At 40.0% G+C, this 19,732-nt stretch overlaps 1 protein-coding gene across 1 annotated transcript; it reads right to left on the bottom strand.

Annotated features, from left to right (window-relative positions):
- Window positions 1-318: 318 nt before the first annotated feature.
- Window positions 319-19,732, bottom strand: LOC109930089 (mitotic arrest deficient 1 like 1; the record flags this gene model as incomplete). The annotated part of the gene is made up of 9 exons (XM_048593055.1): window positions 19,691-19,732; window positions 15,149-15,317; window positions 11,435-11,575; window positions 10,494-10,673; window positions 5,240-5,364; window positions 4,274-4,355; window positions 3,559-3,689; window positions 2,615-2,729; window positions 319-380 (listed from the first exon to the last, which is right to left on the bottom strand). Coding segments are annotated over exons 2-9 (986 nt in total), but the record flags the coding sequence as incomplete, so codon positions are not given.

Below are 19,732 nucleotides of genomic sequence, written 5' to 3'. Positions count from 1 at the left end.
CGGAGATACAACATAACTTGTACAAGGCAGTTTGTCCAGAAATTTTACATTAAATTTACCATGCTGCATTAGCAAGATGCAAGTTGTCAAGTTTCAACTGAACACATATAGTAGATGGAATAGACAGTGCATTATGGAGTGCAGTCAATCACTATTATAAAATGAAAAGCCCAGTGATGAATGCTCATCTCAGAAAGATACAATACTGGTACACAGCAGACAAAGTAAAAGGAGGGAAAAGACAAAAATATTATGAATGCAGATGGCTATCTTCTTTTGAAAAGAAAAAAATAAAGATATCGTGCCACAGAATCCTACCGAATATTTAATCCTGAAGTTTGTTCCACATTCTCCCAACTTTGCAACTTGGCCAGTAATTTCTAAAATATTAAAGAAAATATGGTAAAAATCTGGAAATCATTCCTTGATGGAAAATTCTTAACATCAGAAAATAACAGAATGATAGAACTGTACAGTTCAGAGAAGGCCCATCACTGGTGAACCAACTTCATCGACTACCTCTGTAAAAGCAATGAGAAAATCTGTTTCATCACTATTTCAGATGAACTATTTTAATTATTAAAAATTCTTCAACCCTTTTCTCTTTTTCTTAAATGAACATCTTAAAAGATAATTGACTAGACCAGCAAACCAGAAATTAGAGAGTTAAGTATGTAATAAAAGACCGCAAATGTAGTCACCTCCAAATTATTCCCAATCCCAAGGGCACTTGCAGAAGTAGAATGATAAGGCAGATTGAATGTGTGGCTGGAAAGATAGTGCAGGAAGGAGGAGGTCTTTATTCCTGGGACACTGGAACTGGTTCCATGGAAGATGGCATCTGTGCAAGCCGGACAGGTTGCACCTGAACAGATCCAGGACTGAGCTCCATGAAGGGCATTTTGATAGTGCTGTTGGGTCGAACTTGGCAAAGATGTGCAAACCACGACAGAATATCAGAATACCATAGTTTGCAAAATATTTGGAGAGACAGAGAGCATTAGTACGCAGGATAACGAGTTAAGGGTGAACTGAAGAAAAGGAGAAAGTAATGAAGTCTAAACCAGTGTCACTGAATGTGTACATGAATGTATGGTGAAAGTAAATAAGATTTTCGGGAGTTACAACGGCAGATTGCCATGTGGAAATAAGATGTTGTGCTAATAAAAGAGGCCTGACTTGAGGAAGGGTGCGAATGGGTTTAAATATTCCTGGGTCCAGATAGGCAGAAAAGATAGAAAAGGAAAGGGAAAGGGAAGGCGAGGAAGAGGAATGGCAATATTTTTTAAGGAGTGCTTGAGAAAGAGGATATCTTGGAGGATTCGAGAACAGAATCAATTTGCTGAGACCATAGGCCATCAACTATCTAAGACATTCTTAAATCTCAACTGAAGTATTCTGTACAATTCTGGTTGCTACAATATAGTAAAGACCATTCAAGAAACTGCAGAAAAGGCTCACAGGAATGGTTCCATGGATGAGAAAGTTCAGTTTAGGTGATAGATTGGAATAGTTAGGATTGTTCTCCTTGGAGAGAAAGTAGGTACAAAGGACATATAAATAAATTTACAGTCATGGCAGGCTAGATAGAGTAGTTAGGGAGAAACTGCCCTGCTCATGAGAGGGCACAGATTTAAAATGATTTACTAAAGAAGCAAATGTGATGTGAAAAACGAAAGCTTATTTCACAAGATTGATTCAGAAATGGAATGTACTGCCTGAAGTGTAGCGGAGACAAGTTCAATTGAGTCATACAAGGGGGTATTGGAAGATTATTGGAATCGAAACAATGTAAAAGGGTGTGGTGAAAAAAGCAGGAGAACAGCAATCAGATGAGATGTTTATCTCAAGAGCCACTGTACACACAGTGAGTTAGATGGCCTCCTCCTGCATCATAACATTTGTGATTCAATATGGCCCCTTACTACCCATTTAACGACCAATGTTTCCATACTATTGCACCAAGGCACTTCACAATTCTAAGCCCTCTTTCAGTTCTCCATTTAATTTTCTCTACTTTCCATTAAGAGAACAACACCTCTTTCTCCACTCTCTCTTCATAACTTAAAGCCTCTCAGTTCTGGTATCAGCAAATCCCTCCTATACTCTTTGCACATGAAATCCTTCCTATAGTGAGACACTGAAAACCATGTACAACATTCTGTGGTTTGAGGAAACAAAATGTTTTGTTTTAGCTGCAAACTCAGTACAGATTATGAATCTGTGGAATTCATTGTCCAAGACTGTGGTGGATTTGGGACAGTGAGTAAATTTAAGGAGGAGATGGACATATTTTAAAATGCTAAGAGTTAAAGGAGTGGGCAGGAAATTAGTGTTAAGCCAAGGTGAGATTGGTCATGATCGTATCAAATGGCAAAGCAGGCTCGAGGGGCTATTTTGCCCACTCCTGCTCCTGGTTCTTATGTTCTCGTGAAAACATAGACTTAAATCCATCAACAGTATAGCTAATCTGATCTATGATTGCAAGACCCTCCACTCTTACAAGAATGGGAAGGAGAAAAACATTTGACACATTTCACCTAATCATATCATGACAATCATTATCTGGAAAGGGGGCAAAGAAGGAAACAAGCTGAAAGAAACAAACATGAACCTCATTCTCCAATTCCAGAGTAACCTTCTCTTCCTTTAACTTCTCAAGACGTTCAAGCTTTTTACGAAGACTTTCTATTTCTTCTTTCATCAGTGAATTGTTATCTTCCACTTCCCTGTTTGTAGAGGATAGGATTAGTTTGGGATATAATCACATTTTTCATTCTTTACTCCATTAATCAGAATCAAAAGTTCTTTCAGACTGCAATTTCAAACTCGAATACATGCAGAAAGGTTTAGAACAAATTTCATGTTCTGACGTAAAGCTGAAGACTTCGTCAACCAGCTTGCTGTCCCTTCACTGATGGGGTCACAATCTAAATTTCAGCTTGATAGGATGAAGATAAGATAGAAGTTCATGGTATCTTCAATTCTTCCTATTGGATTCAAACCCACACCAAAAATCTTCCATATAATCAAAATACAGAAGATGCCAAAAATCCAAAGAGAAAAGAGAATATTGGAGAAACTCAGCTGGTCTGGCAGCATCTGTGGACAGAGAACTTCTTCAGTTCTGAACAGTAATACCAAACTTGAAATGTTAATTCTGTTTCTCTCTCCACAGATGTTGCCAGGAGTTTCTCCAGCATTCTTTGTTTGTACCAAAAAATCTTACTTCATTTGCAAAGAAGTTGGCAATCTCATTCAAAAATGGACAATAGCTCAAAAAATACAGACAGCATTTAACCATAGTGGATATAAGTGTGACACCTCTGCAGAACCACCTGTGCAAGTGATCTTAAACTGAAATACATAACAAACCAGCAACGTACACAGATTCAATAAGTGTACACCATATTCACAGACTAGTTTTTTATGATCAAAGAGGCTGATCTGAACTGGAGGGATATCTTTATTTCAGTATATTACATGAAAATATTGCATGTTATAAGCAAGATGTTTCACCAGAAGAGATGAATAATCCAAATGATCACAATTACTTACTTGCAATAGGCATTCTTCTCCTTCAGCTGTCGAAGCTCTTTCTCCAGTTCAGGGATTCGAGCTAGATCTGACCGCATGTTCTTTACAATCACCGAGTCTTGTTCTTGCTGAGTCATTTTATTCTCTAATTCCTGAAGAATTAAGAAACTAAACATGAGCATCAGAAACGTTAAGCTTCATTTTCTAATTCCCATTTTTCCTCATACTCTCCAGATAATGTTCCTGGCACATCATTTTGTGAAGCAGTCTTGTCACACTTTGTCCAACTGTTTTGTTTTACATTGTAATTAATCATTCAGCAGTAAATCATGGTGGATTACTCAAAAACAGGGAACATTACTGCTAAATTCAATCTATTCTCACTCTTAATTATTACAACAGTAGCCAGTGGATAACAATTGGAAGCACAAACAGTGGATGACCTCTTTTCCTTCACACATTCCAAGTTCTCGAGGTTGACCATAGCAAGCTACTGGTATCCCCAGCTAAGTAAACCCCAATGAGAACTGAAGCTTTGAGCTTTTAGTCCACATGGCTTAAGTACTTCAGCACCAACATTCGTAGTAGTCTATATCACAAAATCCAATTGAATCCCCACCTTACCCAAGCCCTTCTTCAAGCACCTCATTTGGCAACAGCCATCATTCTGCAATGACAAACACAACATCGTGTTTATTTTTCTGTGAACAGAGAGAAGGGTCAAAGTGTTGCTCACCTTCAATCTCTGCTCATTCTCAGCATTAACCACTTGAGCAGCTTCAAGTGTCTGAATCTTTTGCACAGCCTCTTGCCACTTCCTATTTAGGGAAAGGAAACAAAGTTTAAAACAAGTTCGGTCCCAGTAAGTCTAGCTGAAATCTCCAAGAACAAAAGAGGTGACGTAAGGAGATTTTTCTTTAATTTCAGGTTTATTTTTTCATGGGTCTACGAATCTCTACCACTTTCCTTTGCAAAATTTCTACAGAGTCTTTCTTCTATTCCAATGTCTCAGCCACACAAGTGAGGAAAATTCCAGTTCAATCTCCTTCTGAAGTGGACCTCAACTAGGGCAGTACTAACATCTTAAATTCGGTCGTGGTTTCCCTAAGTTAGGACAGCCAACATTTACTTGGGTTCCATTCCTAAATGTTATACCTCTGCAGAAAATGATAAATCAAGTTCATCTGCAAAGCCCACTTGGATGATTGGCCTTTTGACATTTACTGTCTTGACTCACCTATGAGTGATAATCACGAGTGAGGTCGCAGAGGGCAAATGCGCCCAGTAAATCTAATCCTAGTGATGAAGTCCATTTAGTAAAGGACAGAACATTGCAGATGTCAAGCCAGGCCAGGATAATGGAGTCAGCAGCCATTTCAAACTGTTCTGTTGCCCGATGATGCTGAATGAAGATAATGGCAGTATTTGGACTCTTATGTGACTCGGACAAGAAACTGAAGCGTTGCCAGTTCCATTGGAAACAAATTCCAAGATAAATCAACACCATCAAGCAACAATGGGAAGTAGAATGAAATTACAAAGAAATTCTTTTGTTTTAAGACTTTTAGAAGTTTATAGATTTTTAGCTTTCTTCCCAGGTTCAAGAACTCCGACTACATCAATAGTGAAAAACAGAGATGAGATTAAACAACCAGTATAGTTGTGCTTGATGGTGTATAAACTGGTTTATTTTTGGACTTACTTATGTTGCACTTCCACTTGCTCACGTAGCTCCTGGCACTCCGTGTTCAATGTTGTCAGCTGGATTTCCTGAGTCATCTGTTGCTGCTGCTGTTCTGATATCTTAGCTTTCAAGACATCAATCATCTGATTTATAACAGGGAAAACACTATCATGAGAGGAAACATTCAAATAGTTGTGCCCAAAGTTCAACTTGCAAGATTATGTTAACTAACCTTGCATCTCTTTTATCAGTCAAATTTTGCACACTTTTAAAGGAGACATAATTGTATTTTACCTTTCTGAAATTGAAACAAACTCTCCACCTGACAAATGATAAATGTTTCATAGCTGTTGCTATTTCAAAGCAAATATAAAATAAGCACAGCACCTGCTCGAGGTCAGCAGTTATGTAACAAGGGGTGGATGGTCATCTTAATAGGAGTCAAGCGTTTGTATTGAAGAGCAAGATCTTTCCAAAAACAAATATCCCATGACAGGAAATACAGGTAGTTCTGCTATAACACGTGTTTCGTAAACACGAATTGGCTGTAATGCAATTGATGAATAATGGATGCTGCTTGGATAACACAAACTCTCTGCTATACAGGTATAGCAACTTTCTATAGCAATTTCCTTATGACAATTTTCTACGGCAATTTTCTCTAGCACCATTTTCTATAGCACAAGGTCACACAAGAACGCAACTATTGCATCATAGGAGAACTACCTGTCCATGGATGAGAAGCATCTTCCACGATCTAATTTGTTTTTAAGTAACAACTTAACATTCAAGCACAGAATATTTTTTTTTTTCCTTTGTTCATTCACGGGTGAGGGCATCGCTGGCTAGGCAGCATTTATTGCCCGTCCCTAATTGCCCAGAGGGCAGTTCAGAGTCAACCACATTGCTGTGGGTTTGGAGTCACATGTAGGCCAGACCAGGTAAGGATGGCAGTTTCCTTCTCCAAAGGACATTAGTGAACCAGATGGGTTTTTCCAAAATCGACAATGGATTCGCAGTCATCATTAGACTCTTAATTCCAGATATTTATTGAGTTCAAATTCCACCATCTGCCGCGGCAGGATTCAAACCCAGGTCCCCAGAACATTATCTGGATCTCTGGATTAACAGTCCAGCGATAATACCACTAGGCCATTACCTCCCCCTTCTAAATAATCAATGCAGTGATGCAGATAAGGAAAATAAAGGATTTAGCAAGTGTATTCTTCTATTAGTTTCAACTTTCTTGCATGGTGCTGCAATACTAAGCATCTACCATAAGAGGTCCTCTACACTGTAAAAGACCATAAGATATAGGGAGCATAATTAGGTCATTTGGCCCATTGAATCTGGTCTGTCATTCAATCACGGCTGATGTGCTTCTCAACCCCATTATCTTATTTTCTCTCTGTAACCTTGATCCCCTTACTAATCAATAACCTATCTGTCTCGGTCTTAAATACTCCCAATGACTTGGCTTCCACAGCGATCTGTGGCAATGAGTGCCATAGATTAACTCCCTCTGGCTGAAGAAATTCCTCATCTCAGTCCTGAAGGGTCATCCATTCACTCTGAAGCTGTGCCCTCAGGTCCTACTAGTTGAAACATCTTCTCCAAATCCACTTTATCCAGGTGACTCAATATTCTGCAAGTTTCAATCAGACCCCACTTCCTCCTAAACTCCATCGAGTACAGATCCACAGTCCTCAACCACTCCTCATAAGGAGCCCTTCATTCCCAGGATCAATCTTGTAAACCACCTCTGGAACCCTTCCAATGCCAGCAGATCCTTCCTCTGATATGGGGCTCAAAACTGCTTACAATATTCTAAATGCTGTCTGACCAAAGTTTTTATACAGCAGTACATTTCTACTCTTGTATTCTAGTCGTATTGAAATTGTTATGGACCAGGCCAGACACTCAAAATATTTTAAGAAGGTAGCCTAGACCCTAACTCTTTTTTTATTTTTAAGGTAGATATGAAGTGGACGTTCCAGGTGTGATGCAACTAAGAAAAACAGAATTTATTTAAACACTACAGTTGAAACACGAACAAAAGAGAGCAGAATTTAGAATAACTTAACTATTGAAAAACTTAACCCAATACAGCAAATTAACTAATTATCTGTTCCAATAATATGAACATCCCATAAATACACCCCTTGACAAAAAGGTAAATTCAAACACAGATTCTTACAGGCAGGCGGGAACAACATCCAGAGAGATTTCAGAGAAAGTCAGTTAGGAATCCTTTACTGAAGCTTGCAACCCTTCTGGTACGCTAAACATTTTGTGACTGCTACAGCTAAAAAAAATTATAAAACCCTGAGCTAGGAGAACTGGCCACTCCTCTTCTATTGTTAAACTGCTTTAGCTTTCTAGCTCCCTAGACTCTTCGGCACTCTGTCCTTACAACCACTCTTCAGAAAATCCCAGGACAAAATAACCTTTTTGAAGTGACAGCATCATCACAAAATCAATGTTAACATTGCATTTGCCTTCCCCACTGCCAACTGAACCTCCAGGTTAACTTTAGAGAATCCTGAACTCAGACTCCCAAGTCTCTTTGTGCTTCAGATTGCCGAAGCCTTTCCCCATTTAGAAAATCATCTACAACTCTACTCTTCCTATTAAAATGCATAACCTCACACTTTCCTACATTGTATTCATCTATCACTTCTTTGCCCACTCTCTTAGCCTGTTCAAGTCCTCCTGCAGCTTCCCAGCTTGTTGAACACTACCTGCCCCTCCATCTATCTTTCAGTGAATACAAACTTAGCAACAATTCCCTAAGTCCATTCATCCAGATCATTAATGTAGAAAACGTGAATTGTTGTGGTCCCAACAATGACCCTTGACAAAGCTGTGTTAACTCAGTCCTACTTTACCATGTACTTCCAAGTATTCTCATCCTTAATAATGGACTCCAAAATCTTATCAATGTCCAAGGTCTGGCTAACCTGCCTATAGTTTTTAGTCTTCTGCCTCCCTCTTAAACAGGGGTGTTACACTAGCCATTATCCAGTCCTCTGGCACCCTCCCTGACTCCAGTAATTCCTGTAAGATCACCACCAAAGCCTCTACAATCTCCTCAGCTATCTCCTCCTGAAGTCTGGGGTGCAGTCCATCTGGCCTTGGTCAATTATCCACCTTCTTCTTAGTGATGGCAAGTATACTCATCTCTGCCCACTGACTCTTGAAGATCTGGTATGCTGCTGGCATTTTCCACAATGAAAACAGATGCAAAGTACATACCTCCGCCATTTTTTTGATCCCCATTACTACTTCTCCAAGCTCATTTTCCTATGGTCCAATGTCTACTCTTGCCTCTCTCACCTTAAAATACCTTTTAAAAAAAACTCTCAATCTTCTTTGTTACCAGCAACTTTCTCTCATATTTCATCTTCTCCCACCTTAATGCGTTTTTGATTATCTTCTCATATTTTTTTAAGAGCTTCCCAATCCTCTGGTTTCCTACTAATCTTCATCACATTGTATGATTTTTCTTTTGTTTTTGCTTTTATGCTGTCCCTGACTTACTAAACAAATATTACAAATCCCCTTGTGGCATACCATTGGTGCTGTGGTGACAGTACTCAGCTCCAAGCCAAGCTACAAATCTCACACAAATAAAAGCTACATCAACTCTCCACTGTAGGGGAGGTAACATTATTGGAGGAGTTGAAAAAAATGCTTGTTGGTATAAATGCTTTATAAATATGTATTTTATTTCTTAATTTATAGCAGAAATCCAAAACTCTATCTGCATAAAATATCAGTGCAAGAGTCATACAGCATAGAAACATGCCCTTCAGTCCATCTCAAACTGATAGTTTTCCACTCCCGTGAAAGTTTCCAGTGTGATGATTTATTCGTGCACAATAAAAGGATGAACTTGGCAAAAAGTAAAGATTGTCACACAATATCTCAAAAGTGGTCATACACTGTTCCCTAACATATCATTTTCTGAAAAGAATCCAATCAATCTTGAACTTGAATAAATAAATACAAAAGTGCTTCCTCATTTGTCATTGGGAGCCTGTTCTAAAGATTGCCCATATAATTTCTAAAATACTGTTTCTTCTGATTAGTTTTGAATTTACAACCCTCCCTGCACTTCTTTCCAAGTGCACATCCTACTTGTTTAGATAAAGGCAAAGCAGTCATCATGGTCAATCTGAAATAGTCTCTTTAGATTCCTACAAACAATAATTATAATACTTGTAAAAAATTTCCTTTGAAGAAAGAACAATTTGCATAAAAATTCCACATAATCCAACCTTTCCAAAATTCCAAACATCTACTTCTGTACACCTTCAATGACTTGCATATAATTCAATTTGTTATTGGTGTAGATAATGGTAACAAGACAAAAGGAGCATATCTTTCAATTATGAAAGGCAAATTTAAGACAGAAAAATTTCTTCCCATGAATATTAATCAACCTGTAGAAGGAACATCTGCATAGGTCCTAGGAGACACATTGCTTAGCATCATTTAACAAATCTATTTTCAAATTGTTCCACTGCCTCATCCTCCCCCATCACTGTAATCTGCTCCAGCTCTACAATTGTCTAACAACTGCTCCTTCCTGCAATCCAACGTATGGTGAATTCCCTCCCTTTAAGTCATCACCTGCCTACCTCTGGCTACATTTTGGCCAGAAGTCCTAGCTCTGTGTCAAAATATTTCTGATACTGTTTCCATGAAACATCTTGGAGTATTAAAGGCATTACGCAAAGGTACAAAAACAGAAATTATTTGAAAATCTCAGCAAAGTTTGGCATCTGTGCAGAGAAATCAAGAGTTAAGGTTTTGGGTCCAGTGACCCTTCTTCAGAATTGGACCGAAAACATTAACACTGATTTCTCTCCACAGGTGCTGCCACACCTGCTGAGTTTTTCCAGCAATTTCTGTTTTTGTTTCTGATTTCCAGCATCCATGGTTCTTTCGGTTTTTTTTGTTTAATACATAAAGGTAATTTAGTGCTGTGGTAAACAACCAATCTTTATTCTGCCATCATGGGAAAGTAACCAGACAGAAGATGGGACTTTTCTTACAAGCTCAGAATATCAGAGACTAGATTCCAAGGCAACTGTCTATGGTTAACTGACAAATGTCACTAAGGGTGGAGTCAATAAAGAATGCTAGAAGACAAGGAGAAAAGTTAGGAGAATTAAGTACACTTGAAAATATTGTTATTTGGGATTTAGGTCAACAGTTTACATTTTATGTTGACTACGTTATATCTGTTGCAGAATCTATTCTTTACCCGATTAGCTTCAGCAAGCTTTTCTTCTTTTTCTTGGAGTTTCTTACTTTGAAGCCCAAGGTCCTCTTTCAATGACTTATTGATATCAACCTGATCCTTCAATTTTGTCTCAACATCTGCCTCCTTCTCCCGCAGTTGTTTCACCTGGGTTATTAGCTCCTGGTTTCGATCTGCCTCCCGCTACAATTAGAAGAGAAAAATACAAAATAGAAAAATAGATACTTCAAATGAGAATAAATTATTCATGTAAAATATTAACAGTTCTGATTTGAAATCATAACTTAAATAAGAACAGCATATAAATAAGGTTAGCTTTCAAGGTCAGTTTGTGATAGAAAAATCAAAAGAACTGCAGTTGCTGTAAATCAGACAAAAACAGAAATTGCTGGATAAGCTCAGGTCTGGCAGCATCTGTGGAGAGAATTCAGAGTTAATGTTTGAGGTCTGAGGAAGGGTCACCGGACCCAAAACGCTAACACTGATTTCTCTCCACAGATGCTGCCACACCTGCTGAGCTTATCCAGCAATTTCTGTTTCTGTCCTTGAGATAGGCAAAATTAGTTGCTCAAGCTCAACTACTTCCATTGCATATAGAGACAAAACAGGTTAATCACAGTCTGTAGTTCTGTGTTTCAATGTTCTCAAACTTGTCATTTGAGAATAGTGAGGAAGTAGCATAAGATTTACAAGCTGAGGAAGAGCTGGCAAGCCACAAAGTCAATTCTTACTTTTCTTACTGTAAAGGTTATATTGCTGGACAGGTGATCTAAAGGCTAGACTAATAATCAAGAGGAATTGTGTTCAGCCCCACAGTGTCCTGGCACCTAACAACGCTGTGCGCTGACAAAACACAGACGACAACTAAAACCAGAAGATTGCGAAATGTGAAGAGTTTTTGATATCAGAACAGTTTGAAGACGTTCCTACACCGCTGTCAGTACCTCATAGTTCCACGAACTATTTTGTGCTGCTTTCTCCAGCTCAATCCTGGCCCGTTTATGACTGACCTCCATCTTCTGTTTCTCCCATTCCACCTCTAGAATGCGTGAATGCGAACGAACGTAGTCAGCCTGCTCTTCGGCCTGATAAACACGTGGCAAAAAAACGTTAACACGTCAACTTTTTGGGGAGTTGATGCACTGGTATGGAGGGAGTTAAGGGAGGTTGGAAGAAGAGATGTTGAACTGTATTGAAGACATTAAGAACGTAAGAAATAGGCACAGAATGGGCCAAACGGCCCTGCTCCACTATTCTTCAAGATCATGGTTGAATCTTTAGATCAACTCTACTTTATCTCCATTTCCCTTAATGCTATGGGACCTCGATGTGCTAAAACAAATCCTAGGAAATGTTCCCAATGACATACATTCCGTTTGTTTCTGCACCACCCCGATCATCCACATTTGCCCGCCCCAACCACCCATTTCCTCCTCTTGTTTCCCGAGAACATCCTTCAAGAAATCCATAGTGTTCTTTATTTTGCAGACAGGAGACGCCCAAATAGTTGATTGAGACTACGGTCCTGAATCTAAATAAAAAGGAAACTACAATAGTGTGAAGCCATTAAATTGGGTGACTCAAAGGGACAATAATGGATAGGCAATGGCAAATATTTCAAGAGTGCATGGAGAAACTGCAACAACTGTTCATTCCTCTCAAAACAAAATGGGAAAGATGGTCTGACTACGGCTAACAAGGGAAATTAGGAATGGAATTAGATCCAAGGAACAGGAAGACAAATTGGCCTAAAAAGGCAGCAGGCTTGAATCAGTCATAGTCATACAGCATGGAAACAGACCATATGCCCCTCATGATTTCATAAACCTCTCTAAGATCACTCCTCCACTTCCTTTGCTCTAGCCAAAATTGTCCCAGCCTATGCAGCCTCTCCTTATAACTCAAATCCTCCATTCCTGGCAACATTCTGGTAAATCTTTTATGAACCATCTCCAATTAAATCATATCCTCTCTCTTGCAGGGCAACCAGGACTGTACACAGTACTCCAAAACTGGCCTCACCAATGTCCTGAACAACCTCAACATGACATCCAACTCCTATATTCAATGGTTTGAGCAATGAAGCCAAGTGTGCTAAATGCCTTCTTAACCACCCTGTCTACCTGTGATGCAAATTTCAAAGAATTATGTGCTTGAACCCCTAGGTTTCTCTGTTCTAAATCACGACCCAGGCCCCTACCATTAACCGTGTAAGTCCTGCCCTCGTTTGTTTTACCGAAATACAATACCTCGCATTTACCCAAATTAAACTCTATCTGCCATTCACCCAATTAATCAAGATCTCTCTGTAATCTTAGACAACGTTCTTCACTGTCACTATACCACCAAATTATTGTCATCTGCAAACTTACTAAGGATGAGGAGCAGTTTAGATTTAAGCAAAGGAGAATAAAGGCACTGAGTATGAGGTTATAAAAGCTTCTATAGGTATGTGAAGAGAAAATGATTAGTGAAGACAAGTGCAGGTCCCTTACAGTCAAAAACCAGAGAAAGATTGTAATGGGGAACAAAGACACAGCAGACCAACTAAATACATATTTTCATTCTGTCTTCACAAAGGAAGACACAAGTAACATCCCAAAATTGCTGCAGAACACAGCATCTAGCGAGAGGGAGCAACTGAAGGATATCAGTATTAGTATGGAAATTGAATTGAGGAAATTAATTGGATTAATTGTCAATAAATCCACAAGGCATGATAATCTACATTCCAGTGTACTTAAGGAAGTGGCCCTAGAAATAGTGGTTATCTTTCATGATTCTAAAGACTCTGAAACACTTCCTACGAATTGGCGTATAGCTAATATAACCCCACTATTTGTGGGATTAGCATTGTTGCCCCCACAGTGCCAGGGCCCCATCGCCTGTAGAAGTCTGCAGATCCCATCACTTGCACTGAAGGGATTCTACGGCTGTTTAAAAAAAGGAGAAAACAGAATTATTGACCAGTTAGCCTGACACTGGTAGTAGGGAAAATACTAGAGTCCATAGTAAAAGATTTAATAGCACAGCACTTGGAAAATAGTGACAGGATTGGATAAGCACAGCATGGATTTATTAAAAAGGAAATCATGTTTGACAAATTTACTAGAATTTTTCAAGGATTTAACTCAAAGTTGATAAAGGGGAGCCAGTGGATGGGGCTTACTTGAACCTGCAGAAGGTTTTCAATAAGGTTCCACATAAGAGATTGAACTTAAACCATGTCATACTGACATGAATAAAGAAGTAATTGGGAAACAGGAAACAAAGAGTAGGAATAAATGAATCTTTTATCATGTGGCAATCGATGATTAGTGGGGCAACACAGGGATCAACACATGAACCCCAACCATTTACAGGGGGAGGCGATGGCCAAGTGGTGTCATCACTGGACTGTTAATCCAGAGACCCAGATAACATTCTGGGGACCTGGATTTGAATCCCGCCACAGCAGATGGTGGAATTTGAATTCAATAAAATACCTGGAATTAAGAGTCTAATGATGACCATGAAACGACTGTTGATTGTTGGGAAAAATCCATCTAGATCACTAATGTCCTTTAGAGAAGGCAACTGTCATCCTTACCTGGTCTGGCTACATGCGACTCCAGACCTGTAACATGGTTAACTCTGAACTGCCCTCTGGGCAATTAGGGATGGGCAATAAATGCTACCTGGTCAGAGATGCCTCATCCCGTTAATGAAGTTTTAAAACATTCACAACATATATTAATGTTTTACATGCAGGAACTAAATACAATATCTCCAAGTGTGCAGACAATGCTAAGTTGGGTGGAAGGGTTAACAGTGAGAAGGATGCAGAGATTTGGCCAAGTTGAGTGGGCAAATTCATGGCAGATGAAGTATAATATGGATAAACATGAGGTTATCTACTTAGTAGCAAAAACAGAAAGGGAAGTTATTATCTGAGTGGTGACAGACTGGCAAAGGAAACAAGAACCGAATGTACTTCTAGTCCAGTTGCTGAAAGCAAGCATGCAGGTGCAACAGGTGGTGAGGAAGGCAAACGGTATATACGCCTTCATAGTGAGAGGATTCAAATACAGGAGCAAGGGTGTCTTACTGCAGTTGCACAGGGCCTTGGTGAGATCACATTGGAGTATTGTCCTCAGTTTCGGTCTCCTTATCGGAGGAAGTGCAAAAAAGGCTTATCAAAGTGGTTCCTGGGATGGCAAAATTGATATAAGAAGAGAGACTGAATTGGTTAGGACGATATTCATTGTAGTTTACAGGAATGATGGCACATTTCATAATAACCTATAAAATTCCAACAGGACTACGCAAGGTAAATGCAGGATGTTGGCAATGACCGGGATGTCCAGCACCAGGGGGTCACAGGATAAGAATACAGGGGAGGCCATTTGGGACTGAGAAGAGGAGAAATTTCTTCACCCAATGGTGAGCCTGTAGAATTCTCTGCCAAAGAAAGCCGAGGCCAAAACTTTGAATGCTTTCAAGAAGGAGTTATATTTAGTTCTTAGGGCTGAAGGGATGAAAGGATATGGGGAGAAAGTAGGAACAGGGTACCGAGTTGGATTATTGGCCATAACCATATTGAATGGTCGAGCAAGTTCAAAGGGCCGAATTATGTACTCCTACATTGTCACAGAAACATAGAAAATCAATGTACTAACCTGTATTCTCTGCTCGTACTGCAACTGCAACATCCTAGAGACAGAGCTTGGCTCGCTAGTCCTGGGTATTGTAGCCGAACCTTCTGACAAAAAGTTGTTGAAGGAACGTAAAGTGGAGAAGACTGTGGTATTCTCACTTAGATCATCCATTCTGTCTCCTGCTTTGCAACTGTTAAAAAATACACCAAAACACATTGTTAGGAAAAATTCTTTTTCAAGAGATGAATGTTACATAGCCACCATGATGTGGAGGTGGACAAAGTTAGAAGTCACACGACATCAAGTTATAGTCCAAGTTTATTTGGAATCACAAGATTTCAGAGCATTGCTCCTTCATCAGATAAAGTTTTTTTTTTAGAAGAATGAGTAGTGTGTCAACAGATTGAAAAACAAGTCTTTGCAGGTGATCAATAGTGTAAAACAGTGTGATTAAAATGTCAACAGCTGAATAACAAGTGAAGGGATGAGCTATGAACTGATTAATTGAGCAGAGAGATAACCACAAATAAATTTCACTTTACCTGACAAAGCAGCAGCACTCTCAAAGCTTGAGATTTGAAATAAACCTGTTGGACTATAACCTGGTGTCATGTGACTTCCAACTTTGTTAAGAAGTATTTTCATCCTCGAAATATTACCCCAGCCCAGTCAAAGCCACAAAGCTGATTTTCTTACAGCTCTTCAGCTACCAGGACCTATACAAATGGAGCTTGGATTTGGTTATTGATAGTCTGAGTGTACAAGAAAGCAGCACTAAGAGATTCAAGAATCTGCCTTCTTCTCAGCACAGAATTAGAAACGAAAATAAAACTCCCAGCAGAAATAGGAAGAGCGAGGCACGGAGACTGTAGCATAATTTTGGACGAGGATTTAAAGAAGGCTCTGTTTGTCCTTTCAGATGGATGCAAATGATTCCATTGCACCATTTTGAGGAAGAGAGGGAGTACACCCTGTTGTCCTGGACAAAAAAAAAGCTTATCCTTCATTCAACATCATTCCAAGGATGATCTGGTCATCAACCTGAATGGAGGGATCCTCCTAGAAGAAAGATTAAATACATTGGGTTTTTGTTTTCTGGAATTTAGTAAATCGAGAGGTGATCTCATTCGAACATACAAAATTCTTATATGTATCAACAGGAAGGATGCTACCCTCGGCTACAGGATCTAGAGCCAGAACATAGGCTCAGAATAAGAGGCAGGTCATTTTGGACTGAGATAAGCAGGGATTTCTTCACTCAGAGGGTGGTGAATCTTTGGAATTCCCTGCCATACATAGCCATGGAGGCTCAGTTCTTGGGTACATCCAAAACTGAAATTGATAAAGGCTGTAACTCTGTAATGCAGCAGCCTCAAGACTACCCTTTGCCACACCAAAGAATTTGCCAGACTACAGAAAGTCACATGTGCAATACACTCCCCAAGATTCTGTCCTGTGCCATTCCCTCACGTCAAGACCGAAGGCCCACATTTGGCTTATCCATCTGCTCTCTTGGGCCACCTCATCTGCTGAAATTCCTGAGGAGGATGCAGTGATGGTGCTGAAAACGACAACTTTGAGGAAGTACTTCAGAATACCTGCACCTCCTGATGGAGTTCTGAGAGGGAGGAAGCGATTTAACTACAACACTAATAAACCTGGCATCTGGCTAGCAGTCAATCCAGTTAGTAATTACTATTCCCTGTGTAAATAACAATAAATCATTTGTTACTGACTACTAATGTTTTAAAATAAACCTCAAAAATGACTGGAGTGACTTTAACTGGAAATACTCCGTGTCAGATCATAGTGGTTATCAGACTTAGGCAAGGCTGGATAAGGGATGTACAATCAGTCGCGAAAGCATCAAGGAATACAGGAATAGCACAGGAAAATTATGAAGAAGTCCAAGGTTAGCCATGATCGCACTGAATAGCACTGCAGACTTGCAGGGTTGCATGGCCTACTCCTGTTCCTATATGTGCTCCAATGTACTTCTGTTCTTATCTAATAAACACAAATATTTCTGATCTTCTCAGCTTTGGGCATGACTTGATTTCAAATAAAAATTTTAACCCACTCAAGATCTGTAGAGGGTATCCTGAAACAAAAGAAGTTAGTTTGTAAGCTTATGTGACAGCAGTGAACTCCATATTTGAATTCAGAGATAGTAGGAACTGCCGATGCTGGAGAATCTGAGATAACAAGGTGTAGAGTTGGATGAACACAGCAGGCCAAGCAGCATCAGAGGAGCAGGAAAGCTGACGTTTCAGGTCTGGACCCTTCTTCAGAAAAACTCCATATTTGAAAAATTCCATATTTGAATTGCAAGCTTTCAACAATCTTGTTCAGTGCTTTCCCATACAATGGTGCAGCTATGATCAGAGATTAGTTGAGACGGTAAAAAGGTACACCTTGTTTGTGGTCAATTTTAATCGCACTATACTTTAAAACCATTAGACAACTACACTACACAGCCCACTGACTCTGCTCCACCATTCAACAAGATCATGGTTGATCTGATAATCTAGCTCCACTTTCCTGCCTTATATCCATAACCCTTCATTCCCTTACTAATTAAAAATCTAACAAAGCCTACAATAAACTACATGTCGCAGCCTCAATAGCCCTCCATAGCAGCGAATTCCATAGATACACTGTCCTCAGAAAAAGTTTCTCCTCATCTTCATTTTAAACAGATGATCCTTTATTCTGAAATTATGCATTCTGGTCCTAGAAGCTCCCACAAAAACAATCTCTCCACACCTACTCTGTCAAGTCCCTCTGAATGAGTACAAGTCCAAGTACTCAGTCTCTTATAAGAAACTCTCTCCATACCCAGGATCAACCAAGTAAACCTGCTCAGACTGCCTCCAATGCCAGTATATCTTTCCAACACAAGGGGACCAAAACTGCTCCATTGTCTTCCCCATTACCTGCCAATCGTGGGTGCTAGCTTTTTGTGATTCAAGTACAAAGATTCCCAAATCCCTCAGTGCTATAGCATTTTGCAATCGCTCTCTATTTAAATAAACATCCAGCTCTTCTATCTTCCTGCCAAATTGTGTGACTTCATACTCTCCCGCGTTATATTTTGTCCAACCATAAAGTTTTTGCCCACTCACTCAACCTATATTTGATCTGCAGACTCCATCATCCTCATTACTTGCCTCCCCACCTATTTTTGTGTCATCCAGAAACTTGGCAATACCAAATTCAGTTTTGTCATCCAAGTCATTAATACATATAACTGTAGCTTTCTACTAGTTCTATCTATTCAGTAGATCATAAGTGGGTCTTTATTGACTAAATGTATTCCTACTGTTCTTATAAAGGTGTGGCTCACTTGGCAGCATTCTCACCTCTGAATTACAAGATTCTGGGTTCAGGTTTCCAACTTCAGGGTTTGAACACAAAATCAAGGTTGACACTCTAGAACAGTAGAGGATTACTGAATTGTTGACTTCCTGTCTTTCCTGAAATGTTAAACCGAGGCCCCAGCTATCTGTTTGGTTGATGTGAAAGATCCCATGGCACTATTTCAAACAGGAGCACAAGCATTACCCCTGGTCTTGGTAAATCTTAATCCCTCAAATCAATATCACAAAAAGTGACGACCTGCGCCATTATCAGGTTGTTTGCGGGTGTTTACTGCATGCAAACTAGTTGCTGTGTTTCCACTGACAATTAGAATACTGGTTCTGTAGTACCTTGAGACGTCCAGTGGTCGTGTGAAACGCTATAAATTTGTTTACGGAATGGCATTTTTACAGGTACTGTCATTTATCAGTATTTCCTCCCATCGTTCGCAGTCTACTCAAACATAGCAAGGTTCTCAGTTGTAAACGCTGCTCTTATCAGCCAATATTGGAGTGCACACATGTCCAGCAGAGACTGCCGTTTAAGAATCGGAAGCAAGGACCCATGGCACATCCGAAAGGCACAAACAGGCATTCTCCCTTTCACATCAGATAACTCAGTCCACAACAGATTCCAATCTGCGATGTTTCTTGTCTCTAACTGGATAACTTCACAAGCCACAAAGGAAGCCCTTGGAACACCGTTTCATCGCACACGGCTAATAACACGCTAATAATACACGGCTAAGAAGGGTCCAGACCCGAAACGTCAGCTTTCCTGCTCCTCTGATACTGCTTGGCCTGCTGTGTTCATCCAGCTCCACACCTTGTTATCTAAGACTCCAGCATGGGCAGTTCCCATTATCCGCGGCTAATAACACTCGCTTTTTGGAGGATGTTAGAAGTCACAAGCTTTTATTAAACATTTCCTGCAGAAACAGGTACAACGCCCGACAGTCACAGAGAAAGGGGGTAAGAGGAGGCACAGCACCCGAGGGGAACACTCAGCCAGCCGGGGGCACCGACTAGATGTGAACATCCTCTGGGGAGCCCGCCACCACAGTCTATCCGAAACTAAATTAACTCTCCTGAAGCGGTCCTGTCACCGCCAGCACCGGCTGAAGCCCCAGGCTGCAACTGTATTAACGGGGGACACCCGGCCTGGAGCTATATTAACAGGAATCCCTCGGCCTTAAGCACTGACCTACCGGCTGTTCCCCCAAAAACCGGCCGCTCAGCGCTTGGA

The sequence above is a fragment of the Rhincodon typus genome, unplaced genomic scaffold, assembly GCF_021869965.1.
Source record: "Rhincodon typus isolate 14 unplaced genomic scaffold, sRhiTyp1.1 hic_rhity00002275, whole genome shotgun sequence".
NCBI classification, from domain to species: domain Eukaryota; kingdom Metazoa; phylum Chordata; class Chondrichthyes; order Orectolobiformes; family Rhincodontidae; genus Rhincodon; species Rhincodon typus.
This window is presented reverse-complemented; position numbering and strand designations above follow the sequence as displayed.